Consider the following 23,355-nt stretch of genomic DNA (forward strand, 5'->3'; position numbering starts at 1 on the left):
TGATACTGGTACCTATTTGATCTACCTTGGATTCTAGGGCTGAGTTGACCAGAACCCAAATGAATGACAAGATAAATGTTGACACTATGATCTGGCATACATTGCTCTAATTTGATGGCTTTCCCTGGATTGGATTATATTTATGGAAACAGATGCTCAAAGTTTAAATCATAAATAAAGATTCTTCTGATCAAAAATTTGCTTGTCTCCTCAGAGGACTGGTTGTTAGGGATTGACAATTTAGCAATGGGATATCTAAAATAGGGAGTGGTAATGAAGTAGCTGGTTTACCAGTTTTTGTGGGTGTATTAGTATCAATATGAAAAAGAAAAGAAAAAGAACAAGTCAAGGGAAAGTCCCCATTGAAGAGTGTCCTCTTTTCACCATGGGCTCAGGTAAAAGGAGGCGAGGAGAAGATGCTGGTTTGATGATATGACTGAAGTACGAGTGACTGTTAACAGGGTCACCACGACTGTGAAAACAAATCCTAGATGTCAGTGGGCAGGAGGCAATTCTTCATGTATTAAAGGAGCAATGTCTAGAAGAGCCAAAAGGTAGCCCGGGGTGAAGTGAAATGATCCAAAGGGCTCTTCTATCCATATCTTTGTAACACTCATCAAATAATTGGGTGGGACTAGGCAAATCGGGTATGTGAAACACTCATAGATGGGTCGGACAGTGATGCCCTTGCACGGCATCTCAGTAGCAGAGAGAGAGAATCCTGTGTCCATCAAGAAATAAGAGCCATCAGTGGGGCACATGTGAGATCCATGCCGTAAGTCGTGGAGGCAGCAGAAGCCCTGGCACTGAGCACATGAGACAGAGCAAGGAGCAACACTGAGACCACGAGGCAGAGTGGTAGGCTTCCTGGCCCATGGAACAAAGCAGAAGCCAAGGGACTATGCAACTGAGAGGCCTGGGACCAGAGAAAGAGGTGGTTATCAGCATGGTATTGTAGACAAAAGACCTGTATCATTAACATTTCCCTGATTAACTCGATAATTGTGAATATTGTCTGTGAATTGTATGTGGTCACTGAAATAAATGACCGAATCTAGCTAAGAAGAGTGTTATGGGAAGGTTAGGGATGGTTGGCGTTAGAATAGCATAAAGATGGTGGGGGGAGGCATCTTTAACTTCTGCCCTGTGCCAATTGGCATTGGGTTGGTGTTGGAGTCTCCTCTTCTGTGTGTAGCCAGAGGAGGTGCGTGGTGGCCCCCATAACATTTCTTTAGTAGACCAGCTCCTAAGCCAGACATGCAGACACTGAAGTGCCCAGTGCTTTCCCACTGCCGCTACATCTCCCACTTCAAGAGCTCAACAGCAATAAGCTAGGAAAGAAGATTAGAGACAAATGATTTCAGGGTGTACTTCTAAATAAGAGATCTGAAATAACATCAATGCAGTCCATATATCCAGTCAGGGAAAAGTCCAGTGTTTACAGACACTTGAAAGCTGCAATGACGAATCAGAAGGATGTGGAATTACTTCTGAGACACAGTGTATAACTAAGAGGTAAGGCTCTGCTGAGTGCTCCGCAGGGTTGAAAAGCCAGGAGCTGGAGTAAGGGAGACAGACATCAAGGGAGGGAGGACAGGTAGAAAGGGAGAGAAAAAAGGAGCCAAGATGAAAACGGAGAAGGCAGGCAGGCTGGAGTGCAAAAAGGACTGGGAAGAAAGTCCACCGAGACAGTCAGCTCAGCTACTTCTGCCTCACCTGCTATGCCATCCTCTCCCCAGAGGCCTCACAACTAAGACAGGGATTCAGGGCCTTCCTGTCTCTCCTGAGAAGTAATCCCTGGGGATCAAGTGCCGGCTGTGGTAAGGACTGGGTGGCACACACCCATGAACCTCTCAGCTCCTGGAAATACAGTGGGGCTCCTGCTAGGTGAGCTTCAGGTCCTGGCTTTTTTTTTTTTTTTTTTTGCTAAAGCCACAATATGTTCCTGGTCTCTGGGGATGCAGGGGTGCCAGATGCTGTTGCAGACCTTCCCTGGCCCCTATCTACCAGCTCAGAGCTGCAGGCAATAGCCACGAAGTAGCTATACTACCCTAGAGCTGGCTGGGGCAATTGTCAGGGAACACAGTTGTGAGGAGAAAATCAAGCTTTATGTACTCCCAGCTTTGTGCACATGCATTTTCTTTGTATAGCACCCTCATACCTTTAGCACCAATGATAGCCTCTCTTGCAAGCAGGCTTCCTCCCTGCGCAGGGCTTCAAGGTCCTCCTCCAGCCTAGCCCTCTGCATGCTGGTCTGCTGCCAGAGCAGCTCTTGTTCCATCTCCAACTCTGAGCGAAGCAGGGCCAATTGTCCACAGTATCCCTGCTCCAGGTGTCTACAATACCCACAAAGGAGAGACTGAGGGTACCTTTTGGGACACCTCCTTAAACTACCTCCCCGGTGTCACACATGGCCTGGCCTTCTGGAAGATTGTATATCTACTGACAGTTTTAGACTTTATAGCCGCCTGTTTGATGGAAAGTATGAGTGTTCTGAAGGCAGGGACCAGACACTGGACACCACATTCACTGCTGGTCCTTCCAGGAGAACATGACCCCACACAGAGGCAAGGTGCCAAGGGGCCAACCTTTTCACCACGCCAGGACTCTGCATCATTTATGACGTCTCTCTCACTCTCTCTGTTTCCTGAGGCACATGATTGGGCCTATGCACAGTCATCAGAATTAGGAAGCTCGACATATTGTGTTGGTCATCCCTCCATGCTAGACAGGGCTCATTACCATTCTCAGGTTAGAGATGAGGAGACCAAAGGACTCAGCTTACCCAAAGGGCAAGGGGCTAGGGGCAAGGAAGCAGGATTCTAAAAGGGCATGCCCCACAGACATCTTGCCCACCAGTGAAGGAAGACAGACCAGGGAGCAGGCAGCCAGTGTTCTGACTTCTGGCATGAGCCAGTATGAGAGAAAGAGAAATGTAGAAGATCATTTCATGTAGCCTCAGCTGTTTCCAGCAGAGCACCTTCAGTAAACAAAGGATTCAGGAAGGTGAATCACTAGCTGAGTTTAGCCACCTCTGGCCAAGACTTTTCTCTCAATAGGGGTGAAAAAAACCTTCTCCCTGATGCAGTGTGGATATATATGTGGCTAGGTTTTCTTACATCCTTTTCTCTGGCCTTGAAGCCATCACCAAACATACCATACAGAGTTCCCCCTAAGACTGTTCAGTATGAAGGGTGATGAGAGGTAAGACTGAGGTGTTGGGGTACCTTCACTGTGTTGAGTGCTACCTGCTGAACTCCTGAAGCTGTTTGCAAAAAATATCTTACATAACACCCATCACAAGCACAAACAATAGTTAAAGGTCTTCCTTGAGCTGAGGGCAGGTCCAACGGATTGAGCAAAGAGAGTAGAGGTAGGGTAGAGACGAATGTCTGCAGCCCATAGGCATATAGAATGAGAAGCCAGTGCATACTGCACCAGCCCCACCCAGAGTTCAGTTGATGCTTCTATTGTACCCTCATCTTTCAAGGAGTCTTGTGATAGCTAATTTCATGTGTGCCGTTGGGTAGGCCATGGGGCCCCACTGCTTATTAACATATTGGCTTAGTATTGCTATGAGGGCATTACATATGATTAGCATTTAAGCCTGTCAGTCCTCAGTAAAACAGGTCATGATCCATGATGTGTGTGTGTATGTGTGTGTGTGTGGGGGGGTTATGCAATAAGTTGAAGGTTTTCCGAGCAGACGTTAAGGTTTCTGGAAGGAGAAGGATGTTTTAAGACCGTAGCCATCCTGCAGACAGTCTCCAACCTGCCATCTGACCGATGGATTTTAGAATTGCCAAGCCTCACAACCAGGAGGCAGTTTTCTAAAATAAATGAATCACGTGTATCCCTCCATGTTTCCACCCATATGAACACCCATCTATCGTACTGACCGTGTTACTCTGGAGGCCCCTGACTGATGGTACAAAACAAAAAGTTACATTTTCTGGTTTCTACTGGCTCAAGTAAGGCCTTCAATGAACCAGAACTATAGCACTGCCACTTGGGTAGCAGCTATTTGTCCTTCACCCACCCTCTGGCCAGGGTGTAGGGACCAGATTGGGGACAGCTGCTGTGATTCTAGAGGGCTACTGTGCCAGGCTCTGACCCAGAAGCTGTCTCGGTGGCACCTACTTGATCCTGCGTTCCGTGAGCTGTTCCATGGCAGAGTGGCAGTCATCCATCTCTGTCACAAACTCCAGGTTCCTCTTCTCAGCCTTCTCCAGGTCCTGTCTTGCCTTGTCTCGCTCCTGCACCATTTGCTTCATTTGCCCCCTGCCCACAGGAAGGAGACACTGTCAAATGTAGCTACTACTCTGTCAGCTTCCCACAGAAGCACATACCGTTGCAGGGCCCTCAAACTCTGGGTCTGCATAAACGACAAAAAACAGCCAACATGATGGTGTTGAGTGCGGGCTAGCCTTGTCTTTGAGTCTTTGAAGAATGGTTCTCTAATGGTGTATCCTGACATTAAATGACTTTATTCGTTTTAGTTTCTATTATTGTCGACTTGCTTTTGAATTGAGGTTTTTTGGTGTTTATTTTGTTTTGTAGGATTTTCTGTATATGAAATCCGGGATAGGTGATCTATAGAAACAGCAATTAGATTAATAGCTCCTTCCGGTTGTGGCAGGGGAGACTGGGGGCTATGGGGAGTTAATAATAACGGGTACCAGAATGAAGAAAATATTCTAAAACTCATTGTGGTGACGCCTACACAATTCTTTTAAAATATGTCTAAACCACTGAATTGTATGATACATGACTTATATGCCAACAAAACTGTTGGAAAAGTTATCTTTCTATAAAATACTATCAACTTTTGTCCCTGTGAATCTATTTAGCAGAACAACATGAATAACCCGTTGAGTGAAAGCAGAGCTCTGTTGTAATGGAACACGGTGCCAACTGCCACGTTGTGCTCAGTGAAAAGGTCTAAGAAGCAATTTTTTTTTGTGCGCTTTCAGTCAATTGGCTTAAGCCTGGGGCCCCCGTGGGCTGGTCTGGAGAACATTTGCACCTCCATAATAGCAAGAAAAATGTCAGTCACATAAGTTTTAAGTTGGATTCAGCTGCTTGGGATATTATTAAGGGGATTAGGTTAGGATTTTGAGATCTGGCTTTCTAAGCCTCTCACCAAGTATGCAAGACCTGTGGCAAGAATAACCGTAGGCGGCCCCTTGCTCATTAGGCCCTATTAGGAAGAGGCAAAGCGTCTCTCCCTACACCAGAGACCCTTTTCCTTGTCTCATCACAAGTTGCCTATAGAGGGTGGTGGGGGCAGGCAAGGCAGCAGCCCAGACCCTTGCCAGTCCCGGACCCCTGAGAACAAACCACACCCCTAGCCTTGAAACAACCTCTCCCAGCCTCTTACTGGAGGTAGCTCAGCTCCTGGTGGTAGGAGGCCAGGGCCGCTTGCTGAATGACACCAGTGACCATCAGGAGCTTGTTGTCGATAGCCCAGGCCAGATCCAGAAGGTTCACCTTCTCATCCACACTGAATTCGAGGCTCTAGAAATAAATCCCAAGGGACATTCAAGATGAGTTTAAGTCTCTCAACAATTTGACTCCAGACTCCATTTTCCTTGGCTCTCCCATTTGCCTGAGACTTTTCCTCTTGGGGCCGCCCCCACTCCAACTCCTAGGCTGTCAATAGGAGATCCCACTGTGCCTGAGCCAGGGACACATGAGGAAGAATATGACTCCATGCATAGTACTTCATGGGGATTAATAGCAAGAGAGGGGCCCTTCCCCCCACCTAAACCCAATAATTATAAAGGCTGTATGGAGCTACAGAGAGGAGACTTTGCCCAAGGCTAAGGGCACTGGAAGGAGCTCTGGTGGTGTGGTGGGTAATGCAATAAGATGTTAACTTCAAGGTCAACAGTTTGAACCACCCCATTTCCCTGAGGAATAAAGTAGAGGCTATCTATTCCCATAAAGATTTAAATTCTTGGAAACTCAAAGGGGTAAGTCCATTCTGCCCCCTAGCATCATGATGAGTTGAAATTAACTTGATAGCAAAGGAAAATTTGGAAGCAGTTAGAGATGAAAGGGTACTGATACAGGCACTTACAGAGAGCAGTGGCTAAATTAACTCTGCCAACTGCCCACCACTGTAAGCCACTAACATTCTTTCTTAAAAAAAAATCATTTTATTTGGCTCATACAACTCTTATCACAATCCATACATACATCAATTGAGTAAAGCACCCTTATACATTCGTTGCCCTCGTCATTCTCAAAATTCGCCTTCCACTTGGGTTCCTGGAATCAGCTCATTTTCCTTTTTTCCCTCCCCTTCCCTCCCCATTGCCCCCTTCCTCATGAACCCTTAATAATTTATAAATTATTATTTTATTTTACATTCTCCTTTTTCCTTATGCCACTTGGAGTTGAGTTTTTACCATTTCAAACTAAAAGAATTCTGGGAGAGACTCCTAACGTAATATATGTAAAGAATCCTGACACATATTTCATATCTCCATAATATCTATCTATCTATCTATTTATCTATCTACACACACACACACTGATGATTTGTATTGGTAGAAAAATTATGTATCAGAGGACATGAGCCATGGTCAAAAGTATTACAGAAAATGAAATCTTCCTTCTCTCTCAGAATTTTGAAAAATAAACTTAAAAAGAGATGTTATGTGCATCTTACCACCCACATATACAGAATGAAACAATGAATGTTTAAAAATGAATCTTTGCTATATTTATTTTAAATTGACTACTGCACAGTGTGACACTAAGTCCAAGAGCAAGAGCTACACCAGGCTAGTCTCCTGGGCCAGTTGCAGAAGAAATGGAGGAGCATGGGCAGGAAACCCCCATGGCTTCCAGGAATGCGAGGCTGGCCTGTGGAGCCAAGTGGCACAGTTCCCACCTAGGTCTTTTTTGATCAAAGGACTTGGCAGAATGCATGCCCTTATGTAGTGGTCAGTGCTGACTATACACATGCACCTTCTCTGACTCTGATGCCACCACAAAAGTGTGCTTGTTCCAACGCCCGTCGGAGTGCTGCCTTGTCCAAGCAACAAGCCTGAAAGGTTAGCATGGCAAAGGGGGAAGTATCTAATACATGAAAACCTACCTTCAGAGTGTTTTTATCACTGTTGTTTTCTCTGTATTTTATTTATGCTCTTTCAAAATTAAAATTTTTATATATTAATAGCCAAAAAGAAAAGTTTCCCGAGAATTTCCCTGTCTGGGATTCTCTGTTGCAGCAGGAGTAAGGAAGCCAGAGAGCAGAGGCCAAGCACAGTAACCCTCTCGGGCTCCCACCCCACCCTCAGCCCATTCTCAGCGGAGCAGCTGTGGCCATCCATTTCCAAACCTGCAAAATCTCCTTGCCATTTTGAATGCCCTCCTGGGCCCACAGAGCCACCACCTGCTCAGGGCATGCAAACCCAGTGCCGTCATCGATGCCGGAGAAGAGGTGCCGGTCTGAGCAGATGGACACGAGGGACGAAGTGGTCGTGTGGCAGCTGCTCTCCTCTGTGGCCTGTACACCAGGGACCAAGAAAGTGCTGTGAGCACGCACGTCTGTTCAGCCCAATCTCTTATTTCTCATGTCCCCCACTGCACAAACCTGCACGCTGCCTAGCAAGAACAACCTCACCAGTTATCGCTCTCTTCACTTTCTAGCAAAGGTGAGAGGGCTGGGCACAGCGACGTGATTCATCAAAGCAGCCATGACTGCTCTGGAGCCAGAAGGCAGCAGACAGGGCTTTCTACTCCCACAGAGAGCTACAGGCTTGCAAACTGCCAGGGCAGGCCTACTGTGTCCTGTATGGTCGCTATGAGTCCACACTGAGTCAATGGCAGTGAGGATGAGTGTGAGTTGGGTGTGTAAGTGCAGCCCGTGAACTATCCGCATCTCTCTGGCATGACGAACAAGGTACACAGGGCCTCACAAAGGAAGAGCCTAAAGAGGGGCTTGCCATCATGGAGAAATTCCTAAGAGGCTCCAAAAGCAGAGTGGGCTTCCCTGTGTGTGAAACTGCACATTACTGGGAATACAGAAGCAAGCAGCTTTCAGCTAAGCAAGCTAGGGGAGTCTTACGATGATGGTAAAGTCTCTCAAGCGGAAAGCTGACCTGCTACGTTCAGATATTCTATGAATCCACAAGGGCAAGAAATATTTCCCTTAAATTTTTTCTACCTCAGAGCCCTTTCCAGTAAATATGTGTTGTCAGGAATCCCTGGGAGTAAGAATGAGTGTTCTCCACACCTTCAGGTCATCACATTTCTGCTCCAGGCATCCAGCGCTCCTGCCTCCCTCAGAGTAAAAACCACCTTGCTCCAACCTGCTCATGGCTCTTCAGCTACCCTCTCCTCACTGCCTTGCTGGCTGGGATCTGGATCTGGGACCCTCAATACCTTGCTCAATCACCCTTAACTCCTCTTTTCTGACACACCGGCTCGCTGGCCTCCAGATAGAAGGATACCTAGCTATTTTTTAGCCCTTTCAAGTCCAGCCCCACAGCTTAAATCATGCTCCTCTTGCTCTTTCTGGCTCATCCTGGACTCTTTCCGGTCCCTTCTCTGATGACCACCAGGCTTGTCCTGGCTATACTCTCCACCCTTCATCCCTCATCTTCTCCCAGCAGTACACTTCCTGAGTCAGGCTCAAGGGAGCAGAAACCTCCTCTGCCTGTACTCACTGAGTCACCAATTCTCTAATGAAGGAGCTTGTTCACCGAGCTTACTAAGCTACGCTGGGTGCTCTGCGTGCCAACTGGACAACACTCTAGAGCAGGCATTTTACTCTGTTTGCAGGTGGAAGAGGGCACCATGGCTATCAATGGAGAGTCCCAGATACTCAAATGCATCTGGAACTGCTATGAACCCTCTAGCCACTTACTCTAGAAAATATGAGGCTCAGAATGGGTTTCCCCTATACCATGTCCACCTGATTCTCCTGCTGTCATATATATATATATATGACATCAGTACAGAGCTAGTATACCTGTTAGTAAGTAGGTTATCTATCTATCTATCTATCTATCTATCTATCTATCTATCTATCTATCTATCTTCTATCTATCTATCTATCTATCTAACAGGTATACCACATGACATGGTCAAACATCACACTCTATAGCCAAACTGTGGAGACACACACAAGATATGGCACACTCTACTTTGAAATAATACAGGAGACTCTACCACCCTGGCCTCCTTCCAGTTTCTGCCCTAAAATGACAGTGCAAATGGGCAATTCTCAGGTGAGAGGTATCAAGAGAGGGGTAGAACTTTGTGCTCCACAAACGAAAGACTGAATCCGCCCACTCCTCAGTTTGACATTCTATGCCCCAAAGGTATTATATACTGTGTATACACTCATATCTCTGCAGTGAATTTAGTGTGGGTGTGTAGAGAGTGCATGTATATGAATATACTGTGCATGAATGCATACAGAATGTATAGTGAAGGGATGTGTAGGCACTGTGTTTATGATGTTTACGTACACTAGCAGTGTGTGTGGTGGGCATGAGTTTGTGTGCCTTACAATTTGTGTGCATATAGTAGGTGGTACCCCCCCAAAAAAAACCTGGAATTTTTTTCAAAGCTATGTATTTAATTTTTTTCCATGTACCAGTGACCGGGCTATGGAGGCTGCTGAAAAGGAACAGCCCCATGCATGCATCCCAGGATCGCTCTGGCCCATTGCCATCGCTGGAAAGCTGTACCTGCCCAACAGTGCCCAGCAACCATGGGGCATGCATTTAAATTCTTTTACAAAACAAACTTGTCACCTACAAAGTACTCTCAATTACACTTGATACATTTGTAAAATCTGCAATTTAATTCTTGGAAACATTTTTCAAACTCATCTGTTTGGATGGCTGACAGCACCTCCCTAGTGTTTTTCTTCACTCTTCTATGTCCTCAAATAGTTATCCTTCCATGTCCCTCTTCTTCGAGGAAACAAAAAAAAGTCACACAATGCAAGGTCAGGTGAGTAAGGTGCACGGGGCAAGAGAGACATTCTGCTTTTTGCCAGAACCTGGCACACTGAGATGGCTGTGTGAGCAGGTGCATTATCATGGTGGCAAAACCAGTCCCCTGTCTGCCATAAATCAGGCCTGTTTTTGCCACACACTGTTACAAAATCTTTTCAGATCCTCTAATAGAAAGCTTGACTAACAGTCTAACCTGGTGGAACGAATTCCAAATGCACTACAAATCGACATTTTTATCTGTTCGATAAGATGATGGACGTCCAGAATGAGGTTTGCCATCAATCAACATTTCACCTCTTTTGAAATGAGAAAACTACTCATACACTTAGAGTTTTTCCCATAGCACTGTCTTTCTAAACTGTATTCAACATCACAACAGTTGCTTTGGCATTTTTCCTGAGGAGGAAACAAAGTTTCATAGCTGCATGCTGTTCTCTTAAATTCGCCATCATGAAAAACAAGGTTCCAGTGAAACCGCTTTTACAAAAAATTCACTGTGACCAGAGAGAACCTTCTCAGGTGGCGCTGCAACTCGGAGCTCTCAAAGAGGGAGAAAAAGTCATATTATGAAAGGTCTACTCTGCCCAGCACAATTCCAGTTCTGGGAGGGTACCACCTTGTATCATGTGCATATATAGTGTGTGTGTATAGTTAAGTGTGTGTGTGTGTGTGTGTGTGTATGACAGACGCATCTATAGTTTGGGTGTATACATGTAGCATTGACTACATGTATCAGGTGTGTATATATAGTGGGTGTACATGTATACAGTGGATGGGTCCAAACTGTGTGGATATGTGTACAAGTGTGTGCTGTATGTAGAAATACACGTGACAGGAAGAGTAGATGGCTATGACAGCAGGATAATGGGTCAAGTTGCTGTGCTGAAAGACCTGTTAGTCTGGGTAGATTAGAAAAACAAATTCATAGACACTCATAGGTGTTAAGAGAAAGCTTTATACACAAGAGCAATTGAATATTGAGAAAAAATTTCACCCCAAGTCCAGATTAAGTCCATAAATCCAATATTAGCACATATGTCCAATCCCAATCTATAAAATCCTCCTCAGACTCACGAAACACATGCAATATGCCAAATGCAGGAAGATCACAGGCCAGTGGATGGAAAGTCTTGTGGATCCAGTGGCATTATAAACATCTCAGGGCTGGCATGAGTCTCCATGTGGCTCCATGGCTCTATCTGCCATCAGTCTAGCTTCATGTGGCTTGTCCGGAGGAGGATGAAGCACCTATCTGTATCTATCTGGCCTCTGTATCTATCTGGCCTCCAGTAAGCTATTTATCTCAGTGGCACGCCTAAATGAGGTTATCAAGCTGTGACCTGATTGACATGCTAGACAACAGCCCTCAACAAGTTGACACCAGAATATGTAACTACCACAGACCAACCTTTGTCAAGTTGACACTTTTACACAACTTTTTACCCATACATAATTCTTAACAAAAAAATAATAAAATCATATCTGTAACTAACAAGATAAAACTAATAAGTGTACCATTCAGTATGTGCCATCCTCATTTAAACATATTATATAAGTGACAAAACAATATTCTATGCCTAAGCATCGCAGTTAAGGAACACACACTTAAACCTATAATCCTATGTACATATTCCAGCACCTATGAAAGTTTGTAGCCAACCACTTCATGCCTTTATCATCTCCATTTTAGGTATAAAATTTCTATACTGCCCACTTACATCAGCCGTGTTCTGAGGAACCTTCATCCCAGTTAGAACCTTGTGAACTCCCCATCCATAGTAAAGTCAAATCAGGACAGGCTATCCATGAAGTCTGCAGCAATATCTCTACTTCACAGGCTCAAACATCTCTTCATCTGGTCGGATTCTGGTCAACTCAATGTGGGCTGCTTCACTCAGCGTCCACATGGTGCCCATTGGTCACCTCGCTTCTAGACCATGGGCACTGTCACAAATTTTCAACAAGCCTAGCCCCCTTGCGCTAGATCATGAATTTCAGACCAGTCAACCCACTCTCGTTTTCTCTTCACGTTCCTGAAACAAGGTCCATGAGTGTCAGTGGCCAGACTCAATCTGTCTCTTTATTGCTGCATTTCGCCCACTTCCACTCAACAAGTGGATCTGGGTGGTCGCCTAGCAAGCAGTTCAGCCTGCCCACAGGCTCCCTGTAATATTCAGCCCAGAGAGTAGTTTTCTTCATGGTTCCAGATTTTTTCCCAGCTTCTGACAAAACCACGAGTTCAAAATTTAAATATCCAAAGAGTTCCCTTTTTCCCCCTGTCAATCTGTCAACAGCCCTTGGCAAGTCTCTTCACCCTTAAATGTCCTCAACACTGAAGACACTTTTCTTTTCAGAGCTTATTTTTTCAAAGCCTTCTTTGCGGGTGTGTCCTAAACCCATCTAACAATCCAGTTTTAATGACGAGAAACAAGTGGGCTTACAAGCTCTCTATTTTCAAATTTCCCAATAATCATTTCTATCAATCATATATCAATAATAATAAACAGAAAAAAAATCAGTATAAACAGAGTAGCATCAGATCCTAAGCTCTATTCGTAAAACAGTCAAATTCGATGCTTATTTAGTTATCTTACTCATTATCTAAACGCTTCTATTGATAGAAAATATGGCATTAGGCCTCTGACAGCATCAAGCCAGAGCCAGGGTTCATTATTTATTTTTATTTTTTAAAATAATTTCATTGGGGCTCATACAACTCTTATCACAATCCATTCATACATCCATTGTGTCGGGCACATTTGTACATTTGTTGCCATCATCATCATTCTCAAGATATTTTCTTTCTACTTGAACCCTTGGTATCAGCTAAGCATTTTCTCCCTTCCTCCCCCACACTCCTGCCTTCACGATAATTTATAAAGTATTATTTATAAATTATTATTATTTTCTCATATCTTACACTGTTCAATGTCTCCCATCCCCCACATGTCTATTGTACGTCCCCCAGGTAGGGGGTTATATGCAGATCATTGTGATCATTTCTGCCTTCCCTCTTGTCCCACTATCATGTTCAGTCTTCATTTGGGTTTCAGTAATTCCTCTTGGTTACATTGCCCTTGATCAAGCCCTACCAGGCCTCCTACCTATTCGTTGCCATCATTTTTGGATCACTTGTTGTTCACTTGTCCCTGGGCTTTTAACACACATGTCCTTTCCCCCACCTGTCCCTCACCCATGTCCCTGCAATACTGTCAGTCCCGTTTTGTCTTCCAGATGGTTTATCCTGCCTATCTTATCTAGATAGACCTACAGAGATAATAATATGCACCAAAAACATGACGGACCAAAACAAAGCAACAAAAGAAAACAACAACAAAAAAAAACAAATGACAAATTAGAAAAGAAAAACCTGTCAATTATTTATCTGTTCAAAGAAACAACTTTTAGCAGCACTAATTTTACCATAGTTTTCTTATTTTCCCTCTTCTGAATCTCAGCCATGATTTTTATTATTTATTTTCTTAATCTATTAATAGGTTTGTCCTGTTGACTCAGCTTTAGTTGCTGTAAATTTTGTGCCAGCATATCAATCATAAGTCTCTCTTCCTCTTTCATGTGTTCATGTATTGCTATGAGACTTCCTCTGATAACTGCCTTTGCTGTGTCCCATAAGTTTTGGTACATCATGTGCTCATTCTTGTTGATTTCCAGAAATTCCCTAATTTCATCTCTGATCTGGGCCAGCACACACTCCTTTTGCAAGAGAGTTATCATCTTCCAATTGTTTGTCCTTGTTTTCTTCATCTTCCTTTTGTTGGTTTTCCAGTCTTATGGCACAGTGGTCAGAGAGAGAGGTACATATATCAATGTGCTTAAACTTATGCAGATTCATCTAATGCCCCAGCACCTCTATCTTTGAATATGTGTCATGTGGGCTTGAAAAGAATGTAAATTCTTTTGTATTTGGGTGAATAGCTTTGTGCACATCTATCAGGTCAAATTGTCTAATTGTAATATTAAGATCTCTAGCCTCTTTGTTGAGTAAAAGCCCTAGGATAAGAGGAGATGCCTGGAGGTTGGCAGTGGTGTGTGAGATTAAAAGGAAGAGAAAGAGAGAGGAAAAAAAAGAAGAGCCTGTTGAAACTGTAGTGGGAAAGAAGGAAGAGTGAGAAACAAAAGTAACAATATAGCTTAACCCCATCCCTGACCCTGGGGCTGGAGGGGTTTAAACCCTTCCACAATTCGGAGTTGAAGTGTGGCTGTGTTAAGATAAAGCCTTTGTGCCAGCTCCAGATGATCCCGTCTCTGGCTGAGACAGTGGTGGGGCTAAGGTTAGACCTTAGCCAGCCTTCACTGTGGTAAGACAAAGCCCCCAGCTCCTCAAAACCGAGTGGATATTTGCCTGTTTATCTTTATGACGCTCCTCCTGCAACCAGGCAGTGCGCAACATCCCCCTTAGTGACTCTCCTGCGCTAATTTCTGCAGAGTCCCTCTGCTATGTGTTACTCAGTTGCCGTCTTGCCTGAAGTGCTCCCTGCCCCTCCAGCCAGCTTTCTCTCAGCCATTTTGACCTTCTGTCAGCCATTTTCACTAAGCAACTCTGAGAAATTCAAGGGGTGATTTTGTCCCCTGAGCTCAAAATATACATTAATCACATTTTCACCATTTCACACAAGAATAACCAAAGACTACAACCAATGAAAAGAATCCAAACTTTAACTTCCCATGTTCTTTCCAGAAAACTATCCAGTAAACTGCATGGCCATATCTGACTTCTGGCTAGCCAAAGAAGCACTATCATGAAGCAGAGATCAAACAAACATCCACTCTCCATCTTTATGATTCTTTTATCTAGTACTCCACTCCCAAGGGACCATAATGTGTTAGTCTGAGTAGACTAGAGAAACAAATTCATAGACACCCATCTGTGTGTAGAAAGAGCTCTATATACAAGAGCAGTTGAATATCACAAAAACATCCCACCCTAGTTCAAATCAAGTCCGTAAGTCTGATATTAGCACATATGTCTGACATCAATCTATAAAGTCCTCTTCAAACTCACAAAACATATGCAATGATACTGAATGCAGGAAGATCAGAGAGTAAAATATCTTGTGGATCCAGTGGCAGTCTAAGCATCTCAGTGCTGGTGTGGGTCTCCACGTGGCTCCTCCAGCTCTAAGGCTCTGGCTTTCATCAGCCTAGCTCCATGTGACTTGTCCGAAGGAAGACGATGCAGAGACTGTGTCTATCTGGCCTCCAGTGAGCTATTTATCTTCGTGGTGGGTCCAAATGAGGTCATCAAGCTATGACCTGATTGATAGGCTAGACTCTACCCCTCCACAAGTTGACACCAGATTGTGTAACTACCATAGGACCCATACTTCAGTGGTATTCGAGGTTACAGAACTCTTAGGGATCCTGCCCTTGCAGGCTCAGGGGTGCCACTTTGAGATCCTTATCCTACACTAGCTTCCAGCAACACCTAGGTCTCCACATTTGGACATGAGTTACCCTTGTTTCTGTATCTTCCCTAGTTCTTAGCCTCAGTGCAACTTACCCTGGAGAAAATCCTTGACAAAGAAGAGAAACCCATTTCCATGTTCAAATCTTAATCCACAAACAGGGATCACACTTCACTTGATGTGGGTGTCTCCTGGAAGACATACCTGCCTGCCTAGGTCATTTCCCCAAGATTCCTCCTTACAAACTCACACCTCTGGCCAGAGAGCATCTGTTCAGGAAGGTGTGCATGGCACAAGAAGCGGTACGGCTCTATAGCCACTATCTTGATTCTTTAATGCCAACTATGCGCACATCCATCCCTAGTTCAGTGTCCACATTAGTCTATACTTCAGATGAATACAAAGGGAACATGGGGCTGCTTCTGCTTCAAGGAAGTCATATCTGCCAATTAACCCAATCAGTGACATATAAGGGCCATACTCTGATTTTTTTTTTACCTTATATGGCCTGAAATCTCTCCTTAATGCTCTTGAATATCTTCTTCCTGCATTCTTGTTGATTTTAGAATGAAAAACTTATGCTCTCAGAAGTACCTACTCAGTGGTGAAGAATATCACACTGGTTTTACTCTGCCTCCCACACAACATGGGAGTCAGCCACATCCTTGTGCAGAAAGCAAGAATTCCTTAGAGCAGTCTGCTCTGTGGTGGGAGAAGGAATTTCTTCTGTTCGGAAAGTGCTAACCCAGCAGTCACTGAGCAATGCTATGATTTAAGGAAACTGCCTAAATCTGTTCTGTTTAAAGCTGCACGGAGACCTGGTACTTCTGCAAGACATAAAACCCAGGGATAGGAGGGAGGAATCCAGACTCAGGACCTAAATCAAAAGGGCTGCCCGAGGGAGATGTTGCAGAATGCTCTTTGACATTGCTCTCCTGCTGCATCATGGTATGAGGGAAAAGGGATTTCCCTACTGAAATGTTCTCTATCCCACAATTAAGAATGGCTGAAGCTGTCATGTCAGACACTACTTGGTCTTATAGAACAACACCTGGGAGGCAGGCATCACAATTGCCCCATTTTATAGATGAGGAGCATGAGGCTCAGAGATGAGCATGCCATCCAGGGACATACAGTTATGGAGGTCTGTGTGACCCCAGAATCTCAAACACATATCTCTGTTACTTATCCCTCTTGAACCCCTGGACAACAGTCAGGTGACTCAGAGAGGACAGGTTTGTGAAAGATGCTGACGGTTATGGTTGCAGTCATCAGAAAGATAATACTTAATGTGGTTCATAATTTATTTGTCCTATTTTACCTGGTAATGAGTCCAAGGATCACTCAGTTCGATGGGAGTAGAAGATTTCGGAAATGAATTGGGTCTATGACTGAACAGGCTAAGCTGGAATTCCTCAAGACTTACTCTGCCATCTCCATCTTGATCCAATTTGTTAAACAAATCTTCCATTTCCTAAACAAAAGTCATACACCTGGATCAGAACACATGTTTTGCTTAATGCAGAGGTTCCACAAACAGGCAGCTCAACCCAGATGTCACCATTGGGCCTCCTGCTTCTCCAAACTTTTGGATCAAGCATTCAACAAGGGCAGCTTGCTCATCTTCATCCACATTCAAAATTGTCTAGGTCCCAACTGGCTGTATTTCCAAAATATTTTTCCTTATCAGTCTCAAGGGAAATCTATACTACCATGTCTGTTTTAGTTCCATAATCAGTAGCTGAGTCATTCAAACTGCCTGAACTCCATAAATAACTTATTTCCTATCTGCTGTGGCTGGGAACTTGCAGTATGTCGGTGGAAGATGTACCCACAAAAACCAGCCTGGCTCCAGTGGGTCACAGGATAACAGCAGCTAGGCCAAGAGCGCTTTAATGAAGAGTGAGGACTGCAATATAACACTCCACCTCTATTCCCATCTGATGAGACTACAGACAGGTTCTAAAGAGGCCTTACTTGGCCGTAGTACAATCAGCCTGGCAGGCAGGGAACGGTGATCTTGAGTGACTGTGTCTAAGAGTGCCTGGCACAACTGCCCTACAGTGGTGAGAGTTTATCACAATGGGGGGGGGTCTGAGATATATTCTTTGACAGGAGTTTTGAAGCCAGTCAAGAGTTTTAATGAGAAATTGATATGTCTGAATCATAGTCTAAAAGAGGGTGAGAGTTTTCAGACCAAACATTTCAAAGAAAAGTGGTTGAGACAGGTCAGTCTCAGGCTTTCTCTCACCTCTTTCTCAAGGTCTTGTAGCCCAATGGTTTGACAGACCAGAGTCAGCTCTTGCATACTGAGGAAACCACTGCTGCCAACGCCAAGCTCTTCCCAGATTATCTGGGCTTGGATCTCAGGGGTATGAAAGGAGGGGCTGCTGAGCTCCAGAGGGCTCCAGACTTGAAGTTGGCCTGAAATAAAGGGAAGATAGTTAAACGTGGTACCACTTGAAGAATTTAGGAGAAGTGTACCAACACCAGTAAGGTTTTCTAAATTAAGGAGGAACAACTGGATAGAGGGATGGATAGATACACGACAGGACATGATGGACATATATATATTAGGTAGAAAGACTCTAAACTTATTTTAGTTGTTGTTCAGTGCTACTGAGTCATTTCCAACTCATAGTGACCCTAAGTACAACACAACGAAACACTGCCTGGCCCTGTGCCATGCTCACAATTGTTCATATGTTCAAGGCCCTTGTTGCAGCCACTGTGTCAATTCATCTTTCCGAGGGCTTCCTCTTTTCATAGTTACTGGTCTCTCGTGATAACATGCACAGGGAAAGAAGATGAAGTCTTGGCATCCTTGCCTCTAATGAGCTTCCCTGCTCTACTTCTTCCAAGACAGATTTGTTTTTTGTAGTTTGTGGTACTTTCAATATCCTTTGCTAGCACCATAGCTCAAATGCATAAATTATTCTTCAGTCTTCCTTATTCAATATCCAATTTCCATGTGTACGCAAGGGAAGTGAAAAAGTTCATGAGGGAACTGAAATGATACAGTCAAAATGGTATCATGGCTTGGGTCAGGCACACATTAGTCCTCAAAGTAACATCCTTACTTTTTAACAGTTTAAAGAGATCTTGTGCATATTTATCTAATGTATCGCATCATTTAATCTCCTGACTGCTGCTTTCATGAGCACTGATTGCAGATCCAAGCAAGGCGAAATCCTTGATAACTTCAATCTCTACTCGATTTATCAAGTTACCTATTGGTCCAGTTGTGGGGATTTTGATCTATTTTATATTGGGATGTAATCTATACTAAAGGCTTTAATCCTCGATCTTCATCAGAAATTACTTCAAGTCCTCCTGATTTTCATCAAGTAAGATCATGTCATCTGCACATCACAAATTGTTATTATGTTTTTCTAATCATTGCCATTCTTCTTCATGAAATGCAGCTTTTCTGATGATGTGCTCAGCACACAGAGTGAAGAAGTGTGGTGAGAGGACACAGCCCTGATGCACACCTTTCCTGATTTTAAACTGAGTAGGATACCCTTGTTTGTACCCACAACTGTCTCATGGTCCATGCACAAGTTTTACATGAGCACAATGAAGTGGTCTGGAATTCCCATTCTTCTCATGGCTATCCAAACTGTTATGATTCACACATGAGATAGTTTAGCCTACTGAATAAAACACAAGCAACCTCTGGTGTACTCTGCTTTCAGCCAAGATCCACTGACATCAGCAATGGTATCCCTTGTTCCACATCCTCATTTAAATCTGGCTTCAATGTCTATCAGGGTCACATATGGGTGATCTCTTTAAAAAGACACAGTACTTATGGGTGGTATTTATTAGTTTGGGGGCTAATGTGTTATTTAGCTATAAAGAGACTTCAGGGTGAGTTTTGGTTCAAGGTTTAAAGATTATTTCATATCAATAATGTTAAGTCTTCCAGATCAGATCTATCTTTTATTGTTTTTATATAATAGGAATTTATGGTTTTATTATCAGGAGCCATCTACAATGGTACTAATTAGGTAATGGTAGCCATCTAGTTCTTCTGGTCTCAGGTAAATGTGGATGTGATTTTTGGATTGGATTCTTCTTCGGGTCTTTAGTTTCCATCTTACTCTTTGGTTCACTTTAAGTAGAACTCTAAGTTGTACCTTAGGTGACCAGTCATAAGCTTTTGAAACTCCAGAAAACATTCAACAAACTAAAAAGTAGAACATAACTTCATAAACTAAATTATACTGAATGAATGAGATGTCCCAAAAGACTATGGCTTTAATCCTTCAAATCTAAAATTTATTTATCATTCTATTGGGGGCTTTTACAACTCTTGCAACAATCCATACAACCATTAGTTCAAGCACATTTTAGCACATATGTTGTCTTCATCCTTTTCAAAACAGTTTCTTTCTACTTGAGCCCTCGGTATCAGATCCTCCTTTTTTTCCCCCTCCCTCTTCCACCCTCCTATCCTCATAAACCCTTGACAAATGATAAATTATTGCTATTTTCATATCTTACACTGTCTGCTGTCTCCCTTCACTAATTTCTGTTGTTCCTCACCCTAGGGTGTGTGTGTGTGTGTGTGTGTGTGTTTACATTGATCATTTGGATCAGTTCCCCCTTTCTCCCTCTACTGTCCCCAACCCTCCTGGTATCGCTACTCTCATTATTGTTCTAGCCAGATTTGTAGGTAGAACTGGGGTCATGATAGTGGGGCTGGGGGAGGGAAGCATTAAAGAACTACAGGAATGTTGCATGTTTTATCAGTGCTATACTGCACCCTTGCTGGCTTGTTCCTTCCTTGTGAATCTATGGTGAGGGAATGTCCAATTGTCTACAGATGGGCTTTGGGTCTCCCCTCCCTACCCCAGTGTTTGAATCAATATGATTGTTTGTTTGGGCCTTTCTGATGCTGGATACCTGATACTGTCTACATCTCATGATCACACAGGCTGGTGTGCTTCTTCCATGTGGACTTTTTTCGCTTCCCAGCTAGATGGCCGCTTTTTTATCTTCAAGTCTTTAAGACTCTAGGCACTAATATATTTTAATAGCTGGGCACCATCAGCTTTCTTCACCACATTAGCATATGCACCCATTTTGTCTTCAGCGATTGTTGTCGGGATGCTGAGCATCACAGAATGCCAGGTTATTAGAACAAAGTGTTCTTGCATTGAGGGAGGACTTGAGCCATGTTGAGTAATGTCCGTCTGCTACCTTATTATTTAACATATAAATATATGCACATAGATCTATGTCCCTATTGTTATATATAAATATATTTACACATGTACATGCCTGTATTTATGCATCTAAAATAGCTTTTGCCTCAGTTATTTCCTCTATTTCCTTTTTCTTTCCTCTTGTCCCACTATCATGTTTGACCTTCATTTGGCTTTCAGTAATTCTTCTTGACTACATTGCACTTGATCAACCCACCAGGCATTCTACAGCCTCCTTACCATCGATTTTAGATCATGTGTTATTCCCTTGTCCCTGAAAACCCCAAATCTTAATAATGAGTTATTGGGTTATATATAAGAAATATCCATACTTGTGTCTATGTGTTTTATTACACACATACAATCAAATACTTGCATTTATTTTAATTTTTAAAAATAATTTTACTGGGGGTTCGTACAACTCTTATCACAATCCATTGTGTCATGCATCCATTGTGTCATGCACATTTATACATTTGTTGCCATCATTATTCTCAAAGCATTTGCTTTCTACTTGAGCCCTTGGTGTCAGCTTATTTTGTCCCCTCCCTCCCCACCCATCCTCCCTCAAGAACTCTTCATAATTTATAAATTATTATTATTTTGTCATGTGTTACACTGTCCAATGTCTCTTCCACCCACTTTTCTGTTGTTCACTCCCCAGGGACGGGGTTATATGTACCTTGAGATCAGTTCCCCCTTTCTACCCTACCTTCCACTTACCCTCCTGGTATCACTACTCTCATTATTGGTCCTGTGGAGTTCATCTGTCCTAGATTCCCAGTGTTTCCAGTTTCTATCTGTACCAGTGTACATCCTCTGTTCTAGCTGGATTTGTACAAGGGATCATGATGGGGGTGGGGGAGGGAAGCCTAAAGAACTAGAGGAAAGTTGCATGTTTCATCATTGCTATACTGCACCCTGACTGACTCATCTCCTCCCTGTGGCCATTCTGTAAGGGGATGTTCAGTTGCCTACATATGGGCTTTGGGTCCTCCTCACTCCTCCTCCTCATTCACAATATGATATTTTGTTCTTTGATGCCTGATACCTGATCCTATTGACACCTCATGATCACATACATGCATTTATATAAACACCTAGCTCAGTAGGTAGACCAACATTGACTTAATACTTTAATGCCTTACTTGCTGTATTAAGATATGTTTTATTCTGGCAGACCTGAATGGCATTATCAGTGAATATTATTGCAAGTTTTGCCTGATAACCAACTCTACTTCTTTAAGTAAATAGCATCCAGTCAGGTAAGGATTTATTCTATAAAAATGAATAATATAGATATTGAGATATAGTTAGCCTACCCTTATTTAATCTCCCTCTCTCACTAGTGTTCAAAAAATTAGTACCATAGCTTAATTAATGACACTATAAACAAAAGGTCCTATGATCCATGGAGAAGATTGATATCATTTGCTACCATAAACTAACAAGGATATCTCTAAGGTGAGCCAGAGGCAAATTAAAAACATAGATCTGGGAATGGATTTGGGGCTCGCACTTAATTTTAGCTCCAGGCTAAGAACAATTATTTCTGATGACATGGCCCTACTCATTACTCACCTTCACAAATGAAACACAGAAGATACGGTTGCATAGCAAAGTGCAGGGAAGAAATTAGATAGTGCCAGGCTATCATCATCTGGTTCTTAAAGGGTTGTTTTCAAATAAGCAGCAATTTAAGTGATATGTCAACTAAGCCCACATGGAAGAAGCACACCAACATCTATGACCTAAGGATTATAAATTATATAATCCAGATATTAAGGATGGAATACTATCAGAGCTTATATTGTGAGATTCTGGTGTGTAGAAGGCAATGGATGACATCAGAAGGCCAAAATATATTTGCAGGATCTACATAGGAAATAAGCCTTTGGTGATTTCCTTCTGACCATAATTGAGAGATGAGAATAAGCTGGTTATCAGACAGAGAATATTGGAGAGATGACTGTTGTAGATTAAAATGATAAACCTGACCTGATTGGTTAAAACTTTGCCACTTGATACATTTAACCTTGATTTGGTTTTTAATATTTTCTGTGTTTTTTTTTTAATATTGGGTTTTATATCTGTTGTATTTTGTCATTGTGGGTAGCCTTCTTGACGCTTTTTATGTGTTTTTCAATGTTTTTTGGTATATGAAACACAGGATAAATGAAGCTAGAGAAACAACAATTAGAATAAGGGTTCCTGGGGGTGCAGTGGGGGAAGTGGTGGGTGGGGTGCATTAGTAGGGGGAACTGATATCAAGGAGGAAGAAAAGACTGAAGTGGATTTTGGTCACAATACCACAATGCTGTTTAATGAGATTGAACTATGAAATGGTATGATGTCTGTATTAGCTCCTAAGAGAAGATTGGGGAGGGGGGGAGATTAAAAAAAAAAAGCAACAACAGAGATTTCCGGCAAGATGGCGATGGTGTAATACATACCAGAGGAACTCTGCAGATTTCAGCCCAGGAGAGTTGCTTAGAGGGAATTTCAACACTGCTGGAATGCAGGAGGAGCATCATAATGATAAGTAGGCTCAGACCCACATGGTTTTGAGGGGCTGGGGGCTTTTGGCTTACCTCAGTGGAGGATGGTTGGATTTGACCTTGGCCCTGCCACTGTCTCTGCTGGAGCCTGGGACCATTTGGAGCCTGTACAGCGGCTTGGTCTCAACACAGCCACAGTTTGCCACCACCCACCTCGGGGCAAGGACTGGACCCT

General features: G+C 43.2%; 1 protein-coding gene and 1 non-coding gene across 2 annotated transcripts in view; both read right to left on the reverse strand.

The window, feature by feature from the left end:
* LOC142436372 (ninein-like protein) overlaps positions 1 to 23,355 on the reverse strand; it is a 40,758-nt gene that overhangs the window by 2,505 nt on the left and 14,898 nt on the right. Inside the window, exons 4-9 of the mRNA XM_075540067.1 lie at positions 17,661 to 17,833; positions 16,731 to 16,883; positions 7,352 to 7,519; positions 5,381 to 5,517; positions 4,141 to 4,281; positions 2,162 to 2,336 (exon numbers count right to left, since the gene is read on the reverse strand). Coding sequence (XP_075396182.1) covers positions 2,162 to 2,336; positions 4,141 to 4,281; positions 5,381 to 5,517; positions 7,352 to 7,519; positions 16,731 to 16,883; positions 17,661 to 17,833 — 947 coding nt within the window. The remainder of the gene's footprint in view (positions 1 to 2,161; positions 2,337 to 4,140; positions 4,282 to 5,380; positions 5,518 to 7,351; positions 7,520 to 16,730; positions 16,884 to 17,660; positions 17,834 to 23,355) is intronic.
* LOC142436374 (small nucleolar RNA SNORA84) lies at positions 9,609 to 9,740 on the reverse strand. The gene has a single exon (XR_012781917.1). It is a non-coding gene; the product is annotated as a small nucleolar RNA SNORA84 (small nucleolar RNA).

This window comes from Tenrec ecaudatus, unplaced genomic scaffold (genome assembly GCF_050624435.1).
Source record: "Tenrec ecaudatus isolate mTenEca1 unplaced genomic scaffold, mTenEca1.hap1 Scaffold_2386, whole genome shotgun sequence".
NCBI classification, from domain to species: domain Eukaryota; kingdom Metazoa; phylum Chordata; class Mammalia; order Afrosoricida; family Tenrecidae; genus Tenrec; species Tenrec ecaudatus.